The following is a 26,157-nucleotide window of genomic DNA, read 5'->3' on the forward strand; positions in this document are numbered from 1 at the left end:
GCTTCCTCAGGGTTGGCTAAGGAAAACGCAGAGGCCCACCCGGAGCTCCTGAGGGAAGGGTTGCACACCATGGCCTTTGTATTTGAGGGGAGAAGAGGCCAGAAGGCTGCGCTGTTCCTTGCATGTCTCCCAATGCTGGGCTGCCCATTCGGAGGGCAGCTCCTCTCCTTCAGTTCATCTTTTCTGAAGATGCCCTCACAGTCACGCAGAGGTGGGGTTTTACATGAGTCTAAGTCAAATTAACAATCAAGACCAGGCTGGCAAGATGGCCCATGGGCCAGCACTTGCTGAGGGAGCCTGACACCTTTTGATATTAAGAGCCCAGGGACGGAAGGAGAGAGCCAACCCACAGAAGGTGTCCTTCGACCCCAATACGTGTGTGTCGTGCGGGGCACTCTGCGCATGCGTGGCCTGAGGAGCTTCTTCACCGTATTCTTTGAGGCAAATGGAATCTCTGTGTCTCTTAGAGCGAGAGCCGTGGGCATCGACATGGCTGGATCTCAGAATAATAGGTGAAGAAGCCTGGGTTCATTAAAGCCTGGGTTCATTAAAGCCTGCTCTCAGAAGACTGTAGAGCCAGGGCAGGCTTCTTGCTTCTGTCCAAGGGGGACTGAGTGAGTGCATTCCAATTCAACTGGCAGACTGGTAAGCAGGTATCAGTGGCGTTTTAGGCCGGAAGTGGCTGGGTTTTTAGCTTAGGGCCTGGGAGAGCCGAAGCGTAGCGGGCAGGACAGCTTCCAAGGGCACAGGGAACCCCTTGTCCATAGAATCTGTGTCTGCGATTCAACCAGCCAGAGCTCAGAAGGAAGCTTGGAGAGGCGCACACCCGTGCTGAGCACACACCGACTCTGTCATTGTCCCCCAGTGGTGCAGTGTGGTAACCTTATGTGGCGCTGGCATTGTGTGAGGTATTACAGGGATCTGGAGATGATGGAAGTGTGGGGAGGCAGTGCGGAGATGATACGTCGATAGTGTATCCGTTCACACAAAAGGTCTTGAGCAGCCAGGAGACAGTCTCTCACTTATACAGACAGACAGCTGCATAACTGCTCCTTCATCTCTTGCTGCAGATAAGTTCCTCTGTCTAACAGGAAGTCTCAGGCCCTGGCCATCTCTAAACTGTGGCTCCTCCCTTCACCTTAAACTGTTGTCATTTTTATTTTAATTTTATGTATATTGGTGGTCTGCTTGCATGTACGTCTGTGAGAGGGTGTCAGCAGGCCTGGAACTGGAGTTGCAGACTGTTGTGAGTGCTGTGTGGGTGCTGGGACTTGGACCTCAGCCCTCAGGAAGAGCAGCCCTTAACCACTGAGCCACCTCTTCAGCCCTAGCAGACTTTTTGGTATTGAAGTTTTGTAGGTTTTGCTTTGATTTTTGCATCTTTCATGGTATAAGGTATTAAAATAATACTGTGATTTTTTTTTTTTAACCTTGGACTGTGGCACAGAGCCTGTACTCTAGTGGGGAAGCAGGCAACTTGTGGGCTGGTGTCAGGGGCTCTGCGAAATTGTTGGTTGCTTAGGTTCCCTTTCTTACTCTAAGAAGTTGGTACTTGGCTTTGAAAAGAACTCACCCACCTGCAGTATTCTCTCCAAGTTTAATGACTTTCTTCATTTTAAATTTCAAGGTGTCAGAAATTAGCCCCAAAGATACTGCCAGATGTACTAGTCAAATAGAAAAGCGATACAGCGTGAAACTTTCCTCAAAACAAACAAAATAACAAAGGAAGTGGGCGGAGGTGTCATATGCCTTTGATCCCAGCACTCAGGAGGCAGAGGCAGATAGATCTCTGAGTTCCAGGCCAGCCTGGTCTACAGAGTGAGTTCTAGGACACCGACTAGTCTTCATTGACTAGTCTGAGTGACCAGGGAGCTTCACATATTTACCCATTTCTATTTCCTGACCCTCCTCCCACCCAAATCCGCCATTATAGCGTGTGCTCCTGTAGCATGTGCTCCTGCTGTATGTGGTTTTTCACAGGGATGCTGGGGAACCAAACATGGATCCTCGTGACAGGCCCTATACTAACTCAGTTGTCTTCCAAGGCTTATAATACTTTAAAGGAAAAATTTTATTCTCTCTGAGACTAAGTTTCTCTGTGTACTCCTGTGTATCCTGGAACTCACAGAGGTCCTCCTGCCTCTGCCTCTGCCTCGAGAGTGCTGGGATTAAAGGCCTCTGCCACCTCTGCCTGGCTTTGTGTTGACTGTTTGTGGCAGGATTCACCAGGAACAGTGGGGAGCTCTCCAGGTCAGGTACAGAGCTGGGCACAGGGAAGGAGGGAAGCTGGCTTGCTCTTTTCCTGTATTCTCTTTGAACTTGGAATGATTATTTTATTTTTGTTCAGTAGGGTCTTTCAGGCTGTCTCTCTGGCCTGGAACTCACTATGTAGACCAAGCTGGTCTCAAACTTACAGCAATCCTCCTGCCTCTGTCTCTGCCTCCTGACTGCTGAGATTACAGGCATGGACTATGTCCAGCTGGTGGATTACTTTTTCATTAGAAAGAGAAAGGAGGACAGCTCCCAGTGTGGTCACATGGATGGCCCTGTTAGACTCTGACTTGGCATAAAACAAAACAGAAAGGCACAAATGGGAGAGAGATTTGTAGGGAAGAAGGGGTAGATGGGTAACAGGGAGAAAGAGGGTGTGGCATGAGAGTGCTCACTGCACATTTCATACATGTATACAACTTTAAACATGTAAGTTTGTCCAAAAAGAAGAAATGACAGAATTTAACTGTCTCTCCATCTCTGACTATCTTGGTATGTCTCAGACATACACAAACACATGCACACATGTGCTCACACAATGATGGTGATTAAGTATGTTTCAGCCTTTTTTCTTAAGATTTCTTTCTTCACATATATATGTATATACACATACATATATGTGTGTGTGTTTTACCTGCATGCATGTGTGTGCACCACATGTATACCTGGGCCCTGCAGAAGTCAGAAGAGGACGTCAGATTCCCCTAGATCTGGAATTATGGGCAGTTGTGTGGTTTCTGGGAATCGAACCTGGGTCCTCTGGAAGAACGCTCAGTGCTCTTTACCAGTGAGCCATTTATCCAACCCCCAAGTTGACTTTTGTCTGAAGTTTTCTTCTTGCGCTGCTCTTCATTTATAATGCAAAAGGACCTGACTGGTTCACCCGTGTGTCCTCTGTTGTTAGTTGAAGTGCTTGTGTGTTTCTGATGATCCTTTACTAGGGGCATCTCCATTCGTCAGGTAGGGACTGTTGTCACCTGCGATTCCATAGCTTTTCAGGCATCCAATTACTGAATTGGGTTCCGACCTTTCGAAAATGAACGTTCCCATTAAGTAAGTGTTGATTGTACCTAAAATTCTTTTTCTCCTGCTTCAAGTATGACCATGAATAAGAGCACTGACTACTTTTCTAGAGGTCCTAAGTTCATTTCCACATGGTAGCTCACAACCATCTGTAATGGTTACCCTCTTCTGGTGTGTCTGAAGACAGCTACTGTATACTCACATACATAAAATAAATAAATCTTTTTTTAAAAAAAGGTATGACCAGGAAGAGGCTGTTAAGAAATAATTCAGAGGGCTGGAGAGATGGCTCAGTGGTTAAGAGCACTGACTGCTCTTCCAGAGGTTATGAGTTCAAATCGCAGCAACCACATGGTGGCTCACAACCATCTGTAAAGAGATCTGATGCCCTCTTCTGGTGTGTCTGAAGACAGCTACAGTGTACTTTATTTATAATAAATACATCTTTAAAAAGAAATGATTGGGAAAGAGTCTAACAGCAAGCACTTCATTCCCCCCTCTGTGTCTTCTGGTTGTTTTGCAGGCCCCTTTTGGATCTGTGCCACGTTGGTCTTTGCCATAGCAATTAGTGGGAACCTTTCTAACTTCCTGATCCATCTGGGAGAGAAGACGTACCATTACGTGCCCGAATTCCAGAAAGGTGGGTGACTAGCTTGACTGTGTGTTTCCGGTGTCGCCTGCCTTTGACGGCACGCTTTCACCGAGCACATTGTCCAGTCTCTGTGCACTGCAGCTCTGCTCTCGAATTCAGAGCTCTCCACTACCCACCCATATGAGCCCACAGCCCTCCCTCCACAGCACAATCCTATTGCATACAACTTTCTATCCTAAGTGCATGTTGCTCAGTGGCATACATACAGTGCTGTAAATGTAGAGTATTTTTAGGGAAGCTGTTGAGCTGAGCACTGATTGGCGTTTATTCTAAAAAGATACAGCGTGTACAAAGTGTTGGTTGTAGCGGTGTTTTCATTATGCAGCGATTAGAAACAACAGAGGCATTGTTCTTTAAGTTCTGATGGCTCAGCTGGCTGAGATGCCTGTAACCACCAATTATAAAGCACCTAGAGCATTGTGGGAAACCAGTAAGTCGGCCAGCCGGGGGCCTGTGATGTTGGCCGTTTTGCTAATGACAAGTCTGTGTGGTCAAGACGTGGAGAGGAGGACCACACAGAACGTGACCCCAGTTGGAGCTTGTAAATGACATTCTTGCTTTATAGTGTCCTTCCTTAATTTACCTCTTCTGTGTGTGTGTGAGAGAGAGAGATGTGTGTCTGTGAGGTGAGTATATGTATGAGGGAGGGAGGGAGGGAGGGGAGAGAGAGAGAGAGAGAACGAGAGCATGTATCCTTCTTTTTCTCCCGTTTTACCCTTTCTTCTCTTCTGTCCCTTTTCAGCACAGAGTTAGACACAGAGTCAGTCCTGTTTATTAAAAATCTTCATTTGAATGTAAACGTGCAACAACACAGGAAGGTTATCCCCTTATGCTGGGCATTCCAGTCATGATACTTTCTAGCCCAGGAAGACAATCATCGCTCTGTCCATGGGCATTTTCTCATCTTACATGAAGACCCGTGCGACCTAAGCTCGCGGTCTCTCAGTTGGTAAAGTACTTGTCATACACACTGGACACTTTGAGTTTGATCTTCAGAAACCACAGTGGAAAGTGAAAACTGACTCCTGGAAAGTTTGGCTTTTGGCAACACACACACACACACACACACATACACACACACACACACACACACACACACACGCGCACCACATTTATATTAATAATAAATTTAAACACTGTTTAAAGTATGAGACATATCTGACACTAGATTCCACTCTATCAACTCATGTGTGACCTTGATCAAGCGCTTGACCGCTCTCATCCTGTTTTCCTCTCTGAAGGGAAAATAGAGAAGCCACTGTGTCTGTATACATGCTGATAACATAAAGTGGCGGTTCTAATTTTAACATGGTTCGACATATAGTTCAGCCCGTGAAGTTATAATTGTTATAATTGTCTTGCCCACATCGTTAACAGTCAGTTAATGAGTGTGTGTGGTGTGGGAGTTGAAACCGGGGTCCTGAGCAAACTCGCCACTCAGCTCCACGACCAGGCTTTGTTCTTTGGAGACAAGTCTTTGTGTAGCCCAGGCTAGCTTGCATTTCTCCGTGTGTTAGAGGGCACCTTGAGTTCTTGGTTCTCCAGCCTCCAACTCCCAAGTGCTCAGATTACAGATTCTGACACCATGCCCAACTAAAAAGATCACTGTTTTATTTTACTTATTTGCTTGTATATATTTATTTGTGGGACAGGGTCTCTCTACATAGCTCTGACTGTCCTGGAGCTCGCTATGTAGACCAAACTCGTCCTGAACTCACAGAGAACTGCCCGCCTCTGCCTCCTGAGTGCTGGGATTGAAGGCGTTCACCACCATGACCAGTTTTATTTATTTTTAAAATGTATGTGTGTGGACAGGTGTTTTGCCTGCATGTATGTCTGGGTAGCACTTGCTTGCCCGTTGTCCTAAGGGGTCAGGGGAGGGAATCAAATTGGAATGGGAGATTCAGACAGTTGTGAATCGTCATATCAGTCTGGGAATTGGACCTGGGTTCTGGAAGAGCAGCTAGTGTTCTTAACTGCTGAGCCATCTCCGGCTCCCATCTCTAACTCTTGAGTATGTATAATGTCAGTCACTGCTTAGAATAGTTTGTACCTGTGTTTACTTGTTTGGTTCTCCTAAGAGCCTCACAAGGTAATCTTCCTTCCATTTTGCAGGCAGGGAAACTGAAACAGGAAGGTTATATAACTCTCCACCCCATGTTGCTTTGCCTAAGCTTAGAAACTACAGCCTGGAGTCTGGTTTGCCTCAGGCACCACATGTCTGATGGCTAACCAGTGCTTAATAAGCAGTGACTATAGCCAAGGTAGAATTTCCTTCCCCTTCCTCACCTACCCAAGGAAGAGAAATTATGTCTGCCAAGCTATGTGTGACTCTATTAGGCCATTCCAACATGAAAAAGAAAAAGACTGTAATGGAGCCTCCAAGGCTTCTGGGCAACATGCTTTAAACAGAGTGCCACTGTAATTACTAGGAGGGGCCTGTTTCTACAGGAGGCACTAATTGAATTACTTCCGCAGTTTTCACGTTGGAAGGGCAGGTGCCTTGCTTTAGCGTGCTCTAGGATTGTCACTTCAGAAGGAAGGCAGTCCTGGGAATGCTGCTCTTCAGGAGAGGACAGAAGACCAGGAGAGCATCCAGCAATGGTTCCCAGGAGCTGCTAACAAGCACTTCCCCCGCCGACACAGAGTTATTTATGTGGGAAGAAGCTAGCGTGGAGATATTTCAGGCGCCTCTGAGCTGGAACTCCGTATTTTAGAGACAGATGACTAGATGGCATGCAGAGCAGGTTAATCTGCACCCAGGGCATTTCAATACATTTACTAAAGAAATGTCAGGTCTTGTTTTGCTAGGGAGGAAAAACGTGTTCTTCCAAGGGGATCGTTGGATTTTATTTGATCTAAAAGCTAAATATATTCAGACACTTAGTATGGCTCTCTGAAGTATTTCAGTTACATAATTCAGTTGTTCCTATTAGAAGTTTTTGGTCGCCAAGTCAGTTATTAAACCATTTGGGAGACACTAGTCACTACCACAAAGACACATGCTAGGGGTTCATTAGATCAGCAAATGTTCATAAAGCACCTATTGTGTGCGGGGAGGGGAGGGGCAGGAACTACGGAGCAGTAAAAGTGTGTGAACACCCTGACAGGGAGCTTGCTAAAGGCTTCATGGAGAGGGACCTGCCCTGTCATCCACAGTGTCCATCGCGGCGACTGTCATCTATGCCTACGCCTGGCTGGTCCCTCTGGCCCTCTGGGGATTCCTCCTGTGGAGAAGCAGCAAAGTGATGAGCACCGTTTCCTATTCGTTCCTGGAGATCGTGTGTGTCTACGGCTACTCGCTCTTCATCTACATCCCCACAGCGGTGAGTACCGTGCGGGTGAGCAGGCAGAGCCCTGCTGTTTTGGGTAGAAAATTAGAAAATTCAACAAAGTATTCCACAGGGCCTTGTTATTTCCAGCCTAATGCTCCCACGCCCCTGGAGGCTCCTTTTGAATTTAAATCACAGGATGAATGGGTGCTGGGAAGGCAAGGCTTTGGCTGTGTCGGGAGCCCTTGGTTAGGCCGTCATCCATCCGTCTGCATGTACTAGCGTGCTCTGCAGAGCCACAAGGCAGCGTGCCCAGCTGCTGACTGCGGGCTCGGGGACTTTGAGCGAACACGCGTGCCAGGAATGAGCAGACACCTCAGAGGAACTCGCCTCACACTCTCTCCGTCCCCAGGTCCTCTGGATCATTCCCCAGAGAGTTGTTCGATGGGTCCTTGTCATGATTGCCCTGGGCATCTCAGGGTCTGTGTTGGCAATGACATTTTGGCCAGCGGTTCGTGAGGATAACCGGCGTGTCGCCTTGGCCACCATTGTGACAATCGTGCTGCTTCATGTGCTGCTGTCCGTGGGCTGTTTGGTATGTTCTTACTGCATCTGCTTGGTACTTTATTTATTTGTTTACTTATTTATTTATTTATCTTGGATGTACAAATGTAGGCATGTGCAAGCCACAGTTAGCGTGTGGAGGTCAGAGGGCACCTTTTTTGTTTGTTTTTGGTTTGTGTTTTTCGAGACAAGGTTTCTCTGTGTAGCCCTGGCTGTCCTGGAACTCACTCTGTAGACCAGGCTGGCCTCGAACTCAGAAATCCGCCTGCCTCTGCCTCCCGAGTGCTAGGATTAAAGGCGTGCGCCACCACCACCCGGCCAGGACTCAGTTCTTTGTTTCCATCACGTGGGATCTGGGGGATCAAGCTCAGCCACCAGGCTGCCCCGCAAGCCCCTTCACCTTACACGCTGTCTCTCTGGCACTGTGGGTGTGTATCATACACAACTGTCACTTTCTCTGCAAAACTCTAAAGCTGATTAGACGTCGTGGTAATTTAAAACTGATCCTATGAACTAAACATCAAGACTGTCCTGGGAGGGAAGGTGTGGTAGAAGGGTGAGGATTTGGTTGTAATGTCTGGTTGGTTAAGATTCAGCATTTAAACCAGGTAGTCTGCATGACTTTAATCCCAGTGCTCTGGAGGCGGAGGCAGGCGGATCTCTTGAGCTCCAGGACAGCCTGGTCTACAGAGTGAGTAAGTTCCAGGACAGCCTGGTCTACAGAGTGAGTGAGTTCCAGGACAGCCAGAGTTATTACAGAGAAACTCTGTCCTGAAAAACAAAACAAACAAAAAAAGATTGAGTGCCAGAGAGGCTTGTGTGGTCATCACGTCTCTCTGTACAGGGCAGGGGAGCAGCACCAGGCTCTGCCTGTTGGTGCCTTTTGGCTTCCTGTTCACATCTTGACAGATGTTGGACATTTAAAGTTTCCCAGCTGGTTAGAATGAAGAAGAAAAAAAAGATTTCGTGGGTGGAAAGCTTAGGATTGGAATTCACTATAGACAACTGGGCTGCTTTTAAGGTGCAGAGTACGTGAAGGTTATTTGAGTCCCTGTGCCTTTTGGGAAATGCACGTGCTTTTGAGTCGTGCAGGCCTGGTAGGAGGCCAGCTTTGTCGTGTGGTGGCTCCGTGAGCTCAGCTGTGGTTCTGTGCTCCTGAATCCTGCTGCTTCATCTGTCATGTGACTGGCCTCTTCCTGCCACAGGTTGACCCCAGAATCAAACAAAGCAAGGTACGGGTAGCACGTGCTAAGGAGCATAGCCACTGACCGCAGAGGCATCTGGTCTGGTTTGGGATCCTCCTACAGAAATGTGTCCAAGTGCTTGGGATGCTGCAGTGTCCCCGAGGTCCCTCCTGTCTGTGGAGGAACACCCTTCCCTTGTCAGTAACCTCCCAGCTCTCCTGCCTCCCCCCACACCTTCCCACCTCTGGGTTTTTAACATTGTTAGGTAGGCTGAGAAGGTGAGCAGGAGGAAGAGGAGGGAGAGGAGGAGGAGGCAGAAGGAAAAGCGAGGTCTAGAGTAGGGAAGCAGGCATGTGACATCATCATTACTATGTCCCCATTTCAGGAACTGGAGAGAAAGCTCCTCTGTTAGCACTTTGTTGCTCTTGCAGAGGACCTGGGTTCGGTTCCTAGCACCCACATGGAGGCTCACAAGCATCAGGAACTTCAGTTCCGGGGGATCCAGTACCCAATTCTGAGCTCCCTAAGCCCCAGGCACACCCGTGGGTCACATACAGTCATACAGGTGGAAACCTTTACACATTAAATAAATAAATAGGAAAAAAGAAGCAGCACCCATTGTGGAGGACTAGGCATATGGCCTAATGGTGAACTCACTTGCTCTACAAGCAGGAAGGCCTGCGTTTGAATCCCCAGCAGCCACATAAAAATCTAGGGGTGTGGGCATGGCGGGTACACAGGTACACACCTCGAGTCCCAGATCTTGGGAGCCTGAGGCAAGCAGATCTGTGAGTTCCAAGTCAGCCAGAGCTCCAGAGTGAGACCCTGACTCATGAGACAGCCACGTGTGCCTGTCACTCCAGCCTCCAGCACGGGGGTGGGGCGGGTTGATGCCGGGAGCTCACTGGCCAGTCTCACCGTTCAGTGAGGGATTCTGTCACAAACCAGTAAGGTGGGAGGGACATGATGTTCTGCATGTTCTCTGCATGAACATGACATGCATGAATCTGCTCTTTGCATCTCTCTCTCTCTCTCTCTCACACACACACATACACACTCTCCCTCTCCCCTCCCTCTCTCTCTTTCCTCTCTCTCTCTTTCTCTCCTCTCTCTCTCTCTCACACACACTCACTCTTCCTCTCTCTCTCTTTCTCTCTTCTCTCTCTCTCTCTCTCTCACACACACACACTCACTCTCCCCTTCTCTCTCTTTCTCTCTTCTCTCTCTCTCTCTCTCTCTCTCTCTCTCTCACACACACACACACACACACACAGGCACTACCCAAATAAAGTCAAGATAAATTTTAAAAGAACCTGTTTTGGGTTGGGGATGTAGTTCTGTTGATACAACTGAGAGTCCTGGGTTTGTTTCACACTGTATAATTGGCTGAGAAGTTGGTGGAGAGGCAGAGGTAGGAGAAAGGCTCATTCCTCCCAGCTCTGAAAGGTCTCCTCATCAGGGCAGGCTGGACTCTGGGGCAGAGAATCTGCTGGGAGAAAGGCTCCTCTTGAGAAGTCGCTGTGTTCTCCTGAGCAGAGGGAGCCCTTGATGGCCAGATGTTAAGGCAGAGCCCTGTGTCTGTCCCGTCTCCTCCATGTTGGACATGGTTCCCCCTTTCTCTTCTAGAGGTGGGGGTGGGGGGGTCGGTCATCAAAATGGAGGAGGCGAGGTCCCGGCTGGATCGCACACCCACGCTTTGGTTATTCCTCTGGCTGCTTTCTCTTTCCTTAGATAAAGGAACTGACTGTGCACATTGTAGCGCCATCTGTTCTCTTGGAAGGTTTGGATAAGTTTTGCAGCATGAGAATTATGACAGGTCAGCTGCTGGGTCAGGTGTGTCACATGTCATCCCAGTTCTCAGGAGGCTGAGGCAAGGTTTCCACAAGTCCATGGCCTACCTGGGTCTCATAGTGTGTTCCAGGCCATTCAGAGGTGTAAAGCAAGACCCTGACTTATGGGCAGCTCAGCTGGCAAAGTGCTTTCAGAGTCCAGACCCCACATAAAAGGAGGTGGCCATAGTGCATGCTTTTAACCTCAGAACTGGGGAGATGGGGACAGGTGAGGCTCAGTTAGCCAGCCTATGTGTGAGGGGGACCTGGTGTGATTTTCAAGGAGGAGGATTGTGTCAGAGGAATAAACTTGAGGTTGGCCCGCACACACACATACATGTGTATCTACACACCACACACAGATGAACATACACAGACACACATATGGAAAAATAGAGAAAGAAAGCTGTCTGTTCATGTAATCAGAGGACATTATTATTATGGGAAAGCCGTGGGAGGAGTCGCCGGGGGAGTCGTTCAAGCTGAGGGGCACCAGCTGAACCAGATGGCCTAGCCCGCTTTCTCCGGCTCCCCTGGGATCGGTGCTCTGGTTTCAGTGCGGTGATGGACGTGGCAGCCTCACATCTGCTGGGCTCCCTCGGTGACTGCACTGGAAAGCGATCTCTAGGTCTCCACTGCACACACCTGGCAGGGATAGCGCAGGAAGCACAGAGCATGGATCCCTGGCGGGTTGTCGTGAGTCAGCCAAGCCAACGTCTGAATGATTACGGCTGAGCTCAGAGAATGGGGCCTACTGGCTGCAGTGCCTCAGGGTGGGTCAGGCTGAGCACAGACCCTGTGCTGCATCACAGGCTGTGCAGAGACTGGGAGAAGAAGCCCTTTAGAGACGATTTTCTTTTTCCAATTTTCCAGACAAAACTGAGGAGGTAGCGAGGCCTCTCTTGAGGCACTTAGGCCGCTCAGCTCCAAGACTCATAGAGTCATGAAGGGCGTTTCCTCACGTGGCCTGGAGGAGAGCCACTCCTTTACTGGCTGTCCCACTCAGTGCTCCTGAGGGCCAACGATGATATGGTCACTTTGTCCTCTGTCTCACTCATGACCCCCAAGTAGAGGAATCTCTTTCCTTGGTGCCAGAAAACAGCTGCAAGGAAAACCTTTAAATTAGGTTTGCTCTGGGGCTGTGATAAGCTAGAGGTAGTTTATGGGGAAAATCAAAGAGAAGCTAAAGAAAGATCTGTTAAGTGTGAAGGTTGGAGCAGGCTGGGAAGCCCAAGCGTGTTGTGTTGGCGCCCTCTTCTGGCTAACAAGGGCAGAGCAGCTGAAATGGTTCTTTAATGCCTAGGGAATCCTGAGTATCCATCCAGTAACAGTCTCACCCTCCCTTTGAAGGGGGAGCTCAAGGCTAACTTCCTCCAACCTTAAGGCAGGAGGGAAGGTCTTCCTTGCCACCTTCTCTGTCCCACCACTTCCTCCTGGTTCCCATGTCACGCTCTTCATTTTCAAGCCCAAGTCCTAAGAAGTGAAGCGTGCCTAGCACTTTATCTCCGAGGTCTCTGCAGAGAGCCAGCTAACTGGTTTAGCAACAGTCAGCCCGTAAACATCTGCTACTTACTGTCATGCCAGACTGAGATGCTGGGGAAGCAGAGCAGAGGCAGAGCCTGCCCTCCCCCCTCGTGTGACACAGTAATCGCAGGTGTGAGCGTTGTCCGCAGATGAGCACTGCTGTGAGTCCGGGCTCCACTGCTCATGCGCCATGCTCACCTGTCCGGGGACAGCCTCCGTGAGCCTTGGTTTCTGCGCCTGCGAGTGAGAGCATTGCAACCACCCCTCACAGTCGTGGGGGAGAGTCAGGCGTGCGACATAGCAGGTCCAGTGAATGGGAGCTGAGTTTTAAAGGTTGCGTTAGGGAGACACACAGAGGTGTCTACAGTTTGGTGTGATAACAAATATGAGTTGGGCGGTGGTGGCGCACGCCTGTAATCCCAGCACTCTGGGAGGCAGAGGGAGGCGGATTTTCTGTGTTCGAGGCCAGCCTGGTCTACAGAGTCAGTTCCAGGACAGCCAGGGCTATACAGAAAAACTCTGTCTCGAAAAAAAAAACCAAATTCAAAAAAGAAAACAAACAAAAAAACCCCAACAACCAAACCTGATGGGGGAGGAGAGAGGCCCTGGCCTGTCATCATGGCTCCCTTCCGTGTCTCTCTTCCTGCAGGCTTACTTCTTTGATGCTCCAGAGATGGACCAGCTCCCAGCAGCTGTAACCACGCCCAACCAGACAGTAGCAGCGGCCAGATCCAGCTAACCAGGAAAGCAGGTGGTGGCGTTATGTTTCATGGTACGTCACGAATGGGAAGGTGTACTCGTTCTGCATTAGCATCAGGGACCAAAGGATAGACCCCATGTCCTTCTGCACAGCATTCCTAATGCTGAGCATCCCATTCCAAAGTCCTCTCCCCTTACAGAGCTGAGAAGGGCCAGCTTGTAGGTCCTGGGGTAACGGGGTCCCTGCTCTGGTCATCGTATCCACTTTCTTACCTCCCACTACGTTGTCCAGTAGCACGGAAGGGTTTCTTCCATTTCCGAATTGTCCCAGTGATTTTTCTGCCTTCTGTGATGTCTCAGGCTGGTCTCTGAAACCGGTGTTGCCCTCTCTCGAAGGACCTCTGGATTTCTCTGAAGGCTTCTGGATTTTTGTGCTTCATGGGTTGAAGGCCTTTGAAGTTATTCCTCTATGAATGTTAGCTGAGCAGGTTAGAGTGCAAGAAAAAGATCTATCTTCATAACTTATTCCTTGCCTCCTGTTCTACTTTCTTAATGCCTTTGGGGGGGGGGGGGAGGTTGGCAAGTTCTCATGTAGCCCAGGCTAGCCTCCTATTTACTGTGTACCCAAGGATGACCCTGAACTTGAACTCTTGTCCTTACTTCCTCCTTCTGCCTCTGGTTCTCAGATGCTAGTGTTACAGGTGGGTGTGTCTCATCCTGCCCAATATGCCTTTTCCCCTTTCCCTGTGGGTGAGGACTGGACCTGAACCCAGGGCCTGCACAAGCTAAGCAAGTACTTTCTCATACACACCATGATGAACTTGGGTGGGGAGAGACACTTACTGATCATGTTACAGTTCCTCGTGCCAAGCAGTCTGGGTCTCCACCTAGACTCCTAGCTTTCCAGGGCAGCACACATCAGTGAGGGTAAGGAAGGCTGAGAGTGGACACGATGGCTTCGTCTGCTCTTGACTTGAGCTTTTTCATGTTTGGTGACTTATTCCAGGTGCTGAAATAAGATGGAAGAGTTCCCAGTTTGTTTTTTACTACTGGAGAGCCAGAGATAAGTGCCCTTTATACACATTCTGAAGGGAATTAAACCTTCAGTCGAGAGGAACGTTTGGAAGATATCAGAAAGAAAAGCTAAGGCTGTGACTGGCACCTTCTAAGCCTAGAAAGTGCAGTCCTGTGGCACAGCGTGCTCTGCCCTTCCCACAGTCATCAGCTTCCTGGTGCCCTGACACTGTACTATGCTGTACTCTGATGCTCAGAGCACTAACTGTCGTCTGCCTCTTTGTTAATATGTTCAGTCATTTAGCCATCCATTTGTGCTCTGTGTACCAATGCGACTCCCCGGTCAGACAAGGGCTGGATTTCCTTGCCTACTGTATAACCTGGTATACAGTGAGTGCTCAGTGTTTGTTTGGGACATACATTTGAGCTCACTGTGGGACAGAGCCTTTACTCTGCTCTGTGAAGAATGGCTGTCCTATCTCCCAGGACAAAGTGGATGTGCAGCCACCAGCCAGTTAGTGGCCAGCTAGAAGGAGAATGAAAGCTTATTCCTGCCTGGTATTTACCTGGTGCATTGGAGCCATAGGTAACTTATCTATAAAATAAAGATACTGCCCATGTGAGAAGATTGTAGTCACTCTCAGAGACAGTGGCATGTAGGCACTCGCCGGTAAAATGAAAGCCACCGTCCCCCTGACAACGGTGTGGTGGTCTCCTTGACTCTGCTCTGATAGTTTAGTTCCCTTCTGTAGAATGTGGGGATTTTTCTTTCTTCACTGAGGAATTCTGGTTGTAAGTCCTTTAAGTTAACAAGATGTGATTGCCGGGCAGTGGTGGCACACGCCTTTAATCCTAGCACTTGGGAGGCAGAGGCAGGTGGGTTTCAGAGTTCGAGGCCAGCCTGGTCTATGGAGAGAGTTCCAGGGCAGCCAGAGCTACACTGAGAAACCCTGTCTCAAAAAAAAACAAAAACAAAACAACAACAAGATGTGATCATGACAGGTGCCTCCCGTGACCGTGGGAATGCCTCCCTGGGCGCCACCACCCTTCTCAAGGAGACACAGTTTAGAATGAAAGACGGCCAGAGTGGGTTGGGTCTTCCTCCTTGTCTGTATGGATGGAGCTACAGCCAAGAGGGCGTGGTTCCTTGCTCACAGCCACCGAGTTTGGTGGCAAGCACACACCTATCACACCCTATTGCACCCTGTTCCCCGCTTGCTCTTACTGGCAGCTCTTCCCAGCCTTGTCACCTGCTTGTGTAGATGAGGAAGGTGACTGTGTAGTTGGTTGTGGTCATCTGCTGCTGAGAAACAGAAACTGGGACTTGACCCCAGGTCTCAGAGGGCCAGCCTCAATCTTAGCCCATCCTCCCCAATTTTTAGCGGTGTCATTCTTTCTACCTCCGAAACCTAATGGGCCACGCTGCTGCCGGTCACATTTTTGTGGTGCCCTCTTGTCTAGTCTAGAGAGCCGTAGCTCTTGCTCACGGGGAGTCTGACCCCGTGTCTGTTGCTGCCTCCCCCAGTTTCTGTGGGCTGGGGCATCTAGGCACAGCTCCCCAGCCTTCCTCTTTCAGGTCCTCTTACAAGGCTGTGGTATGTGCGGGCTGGAGCTGCGGCTCATCCGGAGGCCAGACTCGGGGAAGAACTCGACTCTTAGGATCATTGGTGGGGTTTAGCTTCTTATGGCTGATGAGAGTGGGGGAGCCTTGCAAGCTGTTGTCTGGAGGCCACCGTCAGCTCCTTGTCATGTAGGTCTCTTCATATGATTGCATACTTCATCGAAGCCAGAAATAGACGGTGTGTGTATGTGTGTGTGTGTGTGTGTGTGTGTGTGTGTCAATAAGAGTAGGTGATCAAATGGAAGTGACTGTCCTATATAGCACAGACCCGGAAGTGAGCCTTCCCTGGCTTTATTCGGTGGTTAGAAGCACATCATGGGCCTAGCTCACACTAAAGTGATGAGGGAGTGTTACAAGGACCCGAGACAGCCACCATTGTTTACCCATTCTTTACCCAGTGCAAGCCAGTGATGTGTGCTTTACATATTTGCACACACTGTGGTCAACCCATAGGGTAACTACTGAAACCTAAGTTTTCGTGGAAATGTACGTAGAGGTTCTGGTATTTTCTTTTCACTTCTTCAGTGGGTCGGTGTAGCTCCCTTAGCATGGAGCTGCATCATGTCCCTCATTCTGCAGCTGGACTCCTGACGTTAATGGAGACATCCTTGCAAGACAGGACCTGTCCTTCGGCCAAAGTTCTTGAGGATGGGGCAGGGTCTTATTTGACTTGGCCTCTGTAGCGGCAGGCCTGGGGCCTGGCTGACATGAACAGCACAGGTGAGCAGTGCATGCTGGGAGGGTGAACCAGCCTTTGCCAGGTGAGGGCACACATAGATGAGGGTACACACAGGATGGCAGTTCTACACTGAGCGCAGCCCTTCCCTCTCATACCCTCACTGAGGTGGCTCTGTGGGACCTAGAAAGACAGATCTGGCCTCTACCTCAAGGAGCCTCGGACTGATGGGTCAGACCAACCTCAACAGGTCACACTACATGGTGGGAGGGAGTAGTTACTGAAGTAGGTTGTCTGCCGAGCCCTGTAGGGTACAGGAGGAGGTGACGCAGGCTTCACGGGAGGTTCTGGCTTGGATTGGGTTCTGACAGTCAGTACAAGAACTAGTTATTCAGTCCCGAAAGAGCTGTCCTCTTCTCATGGCTTAGAGAAGGGGACAGTCTGGGCTGTTCAGTGGGACACGGTGATACCTCAGAGGCAAGCATCTCTGAGAAGACACCGAGTCCAGCTAGAGAGAGGGACAGAGTGAACATAGGCAGCCACTGTCGTCTCCTTGGCCCAGACTGCCCAACATCAAGCTCCTGAGGACTCTGTTGACTAACTCCTGAGCAGGGACTTAAGGCTTTTGGTTTTTATTTATTTATTTATTTATTTTGCATTTTTACATTTTAGTACAAAGGAGCTGGGTGCACTACTCCTGGTCTGTGGCCCTTCCGATAGTTGGTGCAGGGCCTGGGAAGAGATTTCCAATCTGGTGTGCACAGAGCTGGCACCTCTGGGCTGTGCACAGATCCGTGAGCTGGGGTGGCTCCATTTAGGTGTCAAGTCTCCAAATGAGATAGTGATGAACAGCTTCTGTGCGGCCTCCTCAGCAGAGCATCCGTCGCTTTGCCAATAAGAGGGGCTGTTCAGAGGCTCGGCACCGTGGATTTATGAGCTGGCTATGCCTTCTACTGTAAGCTCTGGGCTCCTAGCTTTCAGTGAAGAAAAATGGCTCCGAATCTCAACAGTAACCTTTCTGCATAAATCTGTGCATGGGAACTGCTCAGCCGGAATGGACTCTGGTGAGAACATTAACCTCTCCTCTCCCGGGAGCACTGGTCTCCTAGGGGAGCCTCGAATTACTGGTAAGCAGGAAGCTGCCCCAAATAAGTTACAGAAGCAGGGAGCAGAGGGTCTGCATCTGTCCTTTCTTGTGCAGTGCCTTGTCACCTGGCCTCAGTGCTGCTTTTCCTGTGTCAAGACCCTGGGAAGGTCCAGAAGCTATGTGCGAAGGTTTGCTTTGGCTTGTGGGATTGTATGAAAGACCATGTCCAGGCTGAGGCACCACCCACGGACAGTGACAAGTACAAGTGTACAGAGAGGAGCAGCTAGCACACAGTCAGACTGCACTATGACGAGGGCTTTAATAAGAGGTGAACAAAGGGTTTCTGGAGAGGCCTTTGTATGAAAAATCCTCCTGACTGGTCACATGTGTTTATTAGCTGTCATCCTTCCTGGCCCATGCCATGAGCACTTCTTTTTATTCTTTTTGAACATGTGTGCATGTAGGTGTGTGTGTATGTGCGTATGCATTTGTTTGTGTGTGAGTGTGTATTTGTGCATGTGTAAGTGTGTGAGTGTGTGTGTATGTGTGTGTGTGCGCGCGTGAATGCATGTGTGAGTGTGCATGTGTATGTATGTGTGTAAGTATGTACATGTGTATGTGTGTGTGAGTGTGCACATTTGTGTGAGATAGCACAGTGTGGGAAGCCAGAGAATATCCTGAAGGAGTTGCTTCTTTCCTTCTACATGTCGGTTCTGGAAATGGAGTGGATAAAGACAAGTCTCTTGTCCTCAGGGCCCTCTTGCTGGTCCAAGCATGCTTATTTCATAAGTTTAAAGTACAAACCATTTTCCCAGGTTTCTATACATTAGTTCTTTTATCAGGAAATCAGCTTTGACTTCACACTGCAAGCTGTCCCCCTCCCATTTTTAAAAATATGGGGTGTATGTATGAGTGTGCATATGTGAGTATGTGTGTGTGTGTGTTGGTATGTGCCTTTAATCCAAGCATTTATGGGGCAGAGGCAGCCAGATATCTGCAGGTTCAAGGCCAGCCTGGTCTATATAGCAGGTTCCGTGCTAGCTAGAACTACATAGTGAGGCCCTCTCTTGAAAATAAATTACTATTTTATACTATTTGGACTAATTCCTTGAGAATGTATACATTATACAGTGTGCTTCGGTCGGATTCACCCTTCGCTGCTTTCTAGTCCTCCTCAGGTCTATCCTCCATGGATCTCCCGGTATGTCCCCCAGCCTGCATGGTCTCACCCTAACCCCCACTGTATCCTGTCCTTTCCACACCAGACATGCTCGTGGTGGTCTGCTAGAAAATCCCTTCCCGGTCTCTGGAGTGCTGCTTTCTCAGTTTTGTTCTCCGTTCCCTCTTTGAGGTAGATCGGAGGACCTGGGGTGACTGAAAGGTTGAACAGGTAGCTGTGGACCTCCAGCCTGAACAGGACAGTTAGTGTCTTGAAGTCAGAACAGTTGTAATTATCTGTACTCACAAGACCCTCATAAGGTTGGACTGGTTAACATTCCCTTGTGGAGAGGGGGTGGGACTCAAAAGGCTCCACCCTCCCAAAGACTATCAAGCCCCCAACAGCGGCTCACAGGAGTCTCTGTCCACGGTACAGCTGACTGTCCACTGCCTATATTTCTGTGAGTAACTTGGTTAAAACCACTGGTTCACCCACCCAGAATTGGGGTAGAGTTGCTTCTTTTTTCATTTTTTGTTGTTGTTTTGTTTTTGTTGTTTTTCAGGACAGGGTTTCTCTGTGTAGCCCTGGCTGTCCTAGAACTCACTCTGTAGACCAGGGTGGCCCTGAACTCAGAGATTCACCTACCTCTGCCTCCCAAGTGCTGGGATTAAAGGTGTGCGCCACCACTGCCTGACTCACTGTTTTCTTTTTTCTTTTTCTTTTTTTTTAATATTTATTTTTATGGTGCTGGAGAGAGAGCGCTCAGCAGTTAAGAGCACTGGCTTCTACATTCTAACTCATATCACACATAACACAGTCAAAGCCCTTTTAAATTAAAGAGACAACTCTGTGGAGACCTCTGACTGGAGCGCTGCAGGCTAGCAGTGGTGGTGTGGATTGGACTCAGCCTCTTGTGTGGTCTAGTCCAGGATACACAACTGAACGTCACCCTGCCTGGGAAGCCCTCCTTGGAGGCTTGGTCTCTTCATATGAGAAGAAGGCTGTGCATTTGAATCCCCTCCTCTCCTGTGCAGCTGTCTCCAACCCTCCTTTCCCTCTCTCACCGATGCCCAGTGAGATGCCTCAACTTTGCCGCCTCCCAAGCTAAAGTGGTTCTCCGGGAGACTAGTGGCCCAGTGTGCTTCTCTGCTGTGACAAATCGAAGTGCCATTCACTCACCTCTGACTTGGTACAAGGGCAGAGTCCTTGCTGCGCCCTGTCTCAGTCAGTTATTTATTTATTTATTTATTTATTTATTTATTTTTTAAAGAAACCATTTTTTTTCTAGATTTACTTGTTTATTGCTATAAGTACACACTGTAGCTGTCTTCAGAAACCCCAGAAGAGGGCATCAGATCTCATTACAGATGGTTGTGAGCCACCATGTGGTTGCTGGGATTTGAACTCAGGACCTTTGGAGAGCAGTCTGTGCTCTTAACCGCTGAGCCATCTCTCCAGCCTGTCTCAGTCATTTATAGTCATAATTAATTAAGTGATGCTGTATGAGTTTCCCTGTCCTGCTCCTGCTGCTGCTAGGCACTCTTTCCTGAGAGTCGAGACCATACCTAGCTTATTCATCATTGTGCCTGTGGTCTGTGACAGAACCTAGCACGTGGGTCTTCAATAAGATTAAGAAATCCACTTGAAAAACCAAAAAAGAAAAAAGAAATCCATACACAGAGGCCAGACAGCATAGAGCACGCCTTTAATCCTGGCACTCAAGAGGCAGAGGCAGGTGGATCTTTGAGTTTGAGGCCAGCCTGGTCTAGAGTAAGTTCCAGGACAGCCAAGGCTACACAGCGCTATGACCTTGCCTTGGGCAGGGGGTAGGAGGACACAAAAACAAAACAAAACAAAAAAATCAGACAAAACAAAAATCCATTCATATGTCTGGGCTTTCATCTCTAGTATCAAGAAAACAAAACCAAGCTTCGCAGTCACCAGGCTTGCTGGAGCAGGCTGTAATCCCAGTTACGCAGGTAGTGGAGGCAGGAGGAGTCCAGTGTCAGAGACAGCCTGGGCAACTTTGCGAGAAATTGAGAGAAGTTAAAGAGGAAAAAGGTCTGGGGATATAGCTCAGGGGCTGAGGACTTGTCTTACATACACAGTGCTCTAGGTTTAATCGCAGATGGAAAGGAGGAGGTAGAGGAGGAAACCTACCCCTCAGTCACTGTAAAGGTTCATCTTGGTTGTCAGCTTGGTGGGATTTAGAGTCACCTTGGAAACAGAATTCTGGGCCTGCCTGACTATCTAGACTAGGGTCCCAGTGGGCAGTACTATCCCATCATGGGCAGTACTGTTCCATGAGTTGGGGTCCTAGGCTGCATAGAAAGCAGAAAGCAAGCTGGGTACCAGCTTTCCTCTTTCCCAGCATCCTGCCTGAGGATGCAGTACAGCCTGCCAGACCTCTTTTTGCCACCATCCCTGTCTTGCCAGGATGGACTGTATACTCTAGAACTGTAAGCCAATATAAACCGTGCCTCCCTACAGCACCAAGATAAAGAACTAAAACAGCTGGCCAGGATAGAAATCCCAAAACCAATACACATCCCTCCCCTAACCCTCCACATCATATCACTAGGCAAGTGCAATCCCAGTATTTTTTTTTTTTGTGGATTTGCTTTTTTGTTTTTGTTTTTTTGTTTTTTCGAGACAGGATTTCTCTGTGTAGCCCCAGCTGTCCTGGAACTCACTCTGTAGACCAGGCTGGCCTCAAACTCAGAAATCCGCCTGCCTCTGCCTCCCAGAGTGCTGGGATTATAGGCGTGCACCACCACTGCCCGGCTCTGGTCTATCTTAAAACATGCCCACCCATACCACTTTCAAAATCCAAGCTCCCTGGTTTGCCATGATTTGCCTTAATCTTTGTGTCCTTCCTCATGCCCTTTACCCTCTTGTCTCAACTACCACAGTTACCTTTCCAGGCCTGTTTTGTGTCACTATTCCTGGGAGACATGAAAAAATGTCTACTCACCCCAGAGAGGGAACCAACAACAGATCAAAGAAATGATACCTCCAAAGTGTAGCTCGGAGAACTACTGTGTTTGTTGGGTTTATTTACGGAAGTGTGGGTGAAGGGCTACTTACAGGAACAGAAACAACTTAAAGATGGACGACTGCATCACCATAAGTATCACCAGAGGCCCACCATGAGTCATAGCTCAAGACAGCTGAAAACCTGGAGCTCATGTGAGCACGACTTGGCAGGCAGGCAGCTCGACAGGTTGGAAGTGTCTCTTCTAGGCCGCTCAGCTGGTCTGAGAGTGTTTCTCCACAGTCCCAAGTCTTTCCGTCAACTTGGGGAGGGAGGGGCTGGTAAATCTGCTCAGTTTCAGGAATTTCCTGAAGCTTTTGAGTTGTGTACTTGTGTCTTCATGGAGCTTCCCTGCCCTAGGGAACCTTTCATCGCGGTTTAGAACAGTCTGAGTCTAAGGAGCTTCCCTCTAACAAGTTCCCAGATCTTTTTCATTGTATTTGTGTGTATGTGTGTTCACATGTGGGGGTGGGGGTGTTTGTATACATGTATAGGCATGCAGAGGCCAGGGCCTGAACTCAGGTGTCTTCTATCATTTTCCACCTTATTTACTGAAGCCAGGTCTCCCGCTGAATCTGGAGCTCACTGATTTGGCTTGTTCCCTAGCTGGCTTGCCCTGGGTCTGTCCCTTATTTCTTCCTGCTGGGCACTGGGTCACCGCATCCACATGGCTTTTGTGCAGGTTCTGGAGATCTGAACTCCAATCCTCACGGTGTGTGGCAGTCACTTTATCCATCGGGCCATCTCCTTAGTCTCAGATCTTTTTGAGTCCCTCTGTATCTTATCATGCTTCTGCCTTAATAGAAGTGGGTTGGTGAGCAAATCTTGGGGGGTCTGGGTCAGAGAAGGTCAACTGCATTTCCAGGAAAGTAGAAGAAAACCTTAGGCATTGCCATGCCCTAATGTTCTGCATTGAGAATAAGTGGCGTGGGGGCGGCAGGCAGCCTTGGGACTGAAGCTGAAGATCCTTTCTGCTTCTTAGCTCCGGGATCTTTCTCTTGAACCTCACTTTTTCTTTTTCAGCTCTCTAACTGTTGGGGTGTGGCTCTTCTGGACACAGCATCCACTACTGGAAAGCAGAAGGGCCAGCATCAGCAGGGCCAGCATCAGCAGAGCCAAACTGAGTGTCCTCGCACTGAAGCCTCCTCACCCATTTAAGAAGAATTAAGTGTTGGTCTGGGGTGTCAGCCCCAGGATAGAACACTTGCCTCAAATATGCGAGGCCCTGAAAGCCCAGCCCTGAAGTAAAGTGCAGATGATGCTTAGCCTGTGTCCTTCAGCTCATTCTTCTGCGTACTGACCATCACAGTGACAGAAACCAACTGGGGATGAAAGGTGAGGGTGGGGATGCCCAGTTAATCTCCTAACCCCATAACAGTGTATACACAGGACACACTTTGTACCTGGGGAAACCCTCACAGAAGTAAACACTTAGAGGCTGGAGAGCTGGCTCAGCCGTTAAAAGCACTGACTGCTCTTCCAGAGGTCCTGAGTTCAATTCCCAGCAACCACATGGTGGCTCACAGCCATCTGTAGTGGAATCTGATGCCCTCTTCTGGTGTGTCTGAAGTCAATGACAGTGTACTCACATACGTAAAAGAAAGAAATAAATCTATAAAAAGAAATAAACACTTTGACATAATCTTATAAGATGAATGGATTTTTGTTTTGATTTATTTCTTTGAGGCAGCACCTTGCTATGTAGCCCAGGCTAGTTTTAAATCTGTGCCTCAGCAAGTACTGTGATTACAGATGAATCCCATGTACACTGTTGAAAGCATGGGATTTCCTAGTAGAGTTCACCTTCAGCAGAGTCATAAAGGGATTTGGTGGTAGAGTCCACCGTGAGCAGAGGCATAAGAACAGAAAACAACATGTTTAGGGGACAGTAAGGGGTCCATGGGGATTAGTCTATAAACAGGTAAGTTTTGGGGACTAGAGAGATGGCTCAGCGGTTAAGAGCACTGACTGCTCTTCCAGAGGTCCTGAGTTCAAATCCTAGCAACCACATGGTGGCTCACAACCATCTGTAATGGGATCCGATGCCCTCTTCTGGTGTGTCTGAAGACAGTGACAGTGTACTCACATACATACAATAAATAAAAATATTAAAAAAAAAAAGGTAAGTTTTAGTATCTTTAATTTGAGTTTTCTGTGTATGAATGAATCTTGCCTATGTGAATGTCTGTACACTGTGTGTGCCTGGTGCCCTCAGAGGTCACAAGAGGGTGTTGGATCCCCTGGAACTGGAGTTACAAACCAGTTGTGAGCCTCTATGTGGGTGCTGGGAATTGAACCCAGGTCCTCCAGAAGAGTAGTCAGTGCTCTTAACCACTAAGCATCTCTCCAGCCCATAATGTCAGTTCCTTAGACCTCTGCTTCCCGTCTTAGTCCAATGCCCAAGAACAACATGTAAGCAGAACACTAGTAACCAGTTCTTCCAGACATACTGGTTGAATATTCATGAGGACAGAGAGTGGCTAAACACAAATCTTCAGTAACAGCCAGAAGCATCTCAGTGCTTATTCTCTGCCTAGCTCTGCTCTTCGCTTAGCGGGTGCTGGTGGATTACAAGTGGTATAGACAACAGGGTTTTCATGGTCCTGGACCAGCAGGCTGCTGTTCAGTGACAGGTTCCCGAGAGGGAGGACTGGGAATCAGACACTGAAGAGATAGGAAAGTTCAGGATCAGGAGGTCTTCCATAAGCTATGTCTTATTCCCAGCAAGTTCAATAAGAAATAAAGCACCTTATATACAGTTTGGGGGGTTGGGGAGGATGGGACAGAGTCAGCAGAAAGCTATCATACAGTGAAATAAAGTCAGCAGGCAGCTAGTAAGTAGTGTTACATCATGGACAGAGCACAGTGGCCTTGGGGTTAATAGCTCTGGTCTCTTCACGGAAAAAAAGCCAGGTTCCCAGGAACCAAAATCCATTTCCTTCAAAGCCCTATCCCCAGTCCCAGGCTGGAGTTTGCCAAGTCTGCCCCGGACAAGGACACAGATCTAGATCTGCTTCTATTTGTCCTTTCCTCGGGGCCTCTGAGAAAGCCTTGGTAGCAGCCTGGCTCCCAGCAGAGTGTTCGGAATTTGTGCTGTGTGAGAGGGTAGTATATTATGTCTTCCATCAAATCCAGAGTTCCAACCTAAAACACCAGTGTTGTATTTCTTATTCATATTACATATTCATCCCGAGTCAATGGGGGAATGGTTCATTCCATCGCTCAGGTACTGAGGCAGGGGTACAACTGGTTCTAAAACCTTGTTGGTCACTGTGTCGGAGCAAAAGATCTCTGGAGCATCTCACAGTGTGATGAGATCTGCTGGCTGTAAATGTGCACGGCGCTCCCGCTCACAGGAGCTCATATAGTGAGTGAACACTCAGGAGTCAGTTGTTGTTTTTTTTTAAAAGGCTTATTTATTTATATGAGTACATGGTAGCTTTCGTCGGACACACCAGAAAAGGGCATCAGATCCCATTACAGATGGCTGTGAGCCACCACGTGGTTGCTGGGAATTGAACTCAGGACCTCTGGAAGAGCAGTTAGTGCTCTTAACCCCTGTGCCATCTCTCCAGCCCCCTGGTCTCAGTTTCAATATGTTGGTGGGAATAAATAGTATACAGTAGTGTCCTCTTTTACAGCTGAGTCACTCAACACTGAGGCTGATCGACTTGTTCAGATTCTTGCTTTTCACAGGGCTCTGGGGTCTCCCCCCTCTTCACTCCAAAGCCTTGTACACGCCCGAGTGTCCAGATGGGAAGCTTTGGTGCTCTTGACTTTCGGGGTTTCATTTGACCATCTGTGCCATAGGCTTAAATCTACCTTTGTAGAAAATCTGTGCAGTGTAGAAAATCTGTGCAGGGTGAAACTCTGTGTGTGCCTGGATTGTAGGGTTGCTCATCCTACGTGGGCTTCCCCATGATTCTCTCAGCATTGGTTTCTCCAGAGTTCTGACCCCTGTGAAACACATGGTCCCCTGTCCCCTGGGGAAGAGGGAGGAGCCTGAGCTTGTCTACTAATGGACTGAACTTTTCCAAGTCTTTGCCAAGGCCTGGGATTGGGTCTTTAGAACAGTGGCCTGCTCTTATCCTGAGATATGCGTCCCTACACCACAGGAAAATCTCACCCTTGTGTTTCAAATTCCTTTTCTTGCCCCATTCAATAAATGAGGTTGTACAAGAGATGCTGGATATCCAGGGAGCTATCCTTCAAAGCAAATGTCTCTCATTGTCCTCTTGCAAAGGCTAATTTCATTCTGTCAAGAGTGAATTAGAGATGAGGTGTATAGCCTGGGCTGGAGAGTTGGTTCAGTGGTTAAGAGCACTGACTGCTCTTTCAGAGGACCCAGGTTCAATTCCCAGAGCCTTCATGGCAGCTCACAAAGTAACTCCAGGTCTAGGGGATGTTAGGAAAGCACCCACAGATTGAATCAGACGTCTTCCCTATGTTCTCAATTGTTAATTGCTGTGCAGGCTAGCAGGATATATAAATGTCACTTCCTTGCCTTTGCACAAAGAAAAGGCTAGATGCTTTGGTGAAGGTCATATA

At 48.6% G+C, this 26,157-nt stretch overlaps 1 protein-coding gene across 8 annotated transcripts in view; it reads left to right on the plus strand.

Moving 5' to 3' along the window:
* The window catches only part of Yipf1 (Yip1 domain family member 1), a 42,231-nt gene extending 19,357 nt beyond the window's left edge, over nt 1–22,874 (plus strand). For 6 of the 8 annotated variants that reach the window (XM_052176916.1, XM_052176919.1, XM_052176917.1 and 3 more), the window contains 5 exons: nt 3,818–3,934; nt 7,106–7,272; nt 7,631–7,813; nt 12,969–13,091; nt 22,633–22,874. In XM_052176916.1, coding sequence (XP_052032876.1) covers nt 3,818–3,934; nt 7,106–7,272; nt 7,631–7,813; nt 12,969–13,058 — 557 coding nt within the window. In that variant the 3' untranslated portion in view covers nt 13,059–13,091; nt 22,633–22,874. Of the gene's footprint in view, nt 1–3,817; nt 3,935–7,056; nt 7,273–7,630; nt 7,814–12,968; nt 13,092–22,632 lie in introns of those variants that run through there. The other 2 variants (XR_007977055.1, XM_052176923.1) reach the window with 2 other exon arrangements.
* Nucleotides 22,875–26,157: the final 3,283 nt, after the last annotated feature.

The sequence above is a fragment of the Apodemus sylvaticus genome, chromosome 3, assembly GCF_947179515.1.
Source record: "Apodemus sylvaticus chromosome 3, mApoSyl1.1, whole genome shotgun sequence".
Taxonomy (NCBI): Eukaryota; Metazoa; Chordata; class Mammalia; order Rodentia; family Muridae; genus Apodemus; species Apodemus sylvaticus.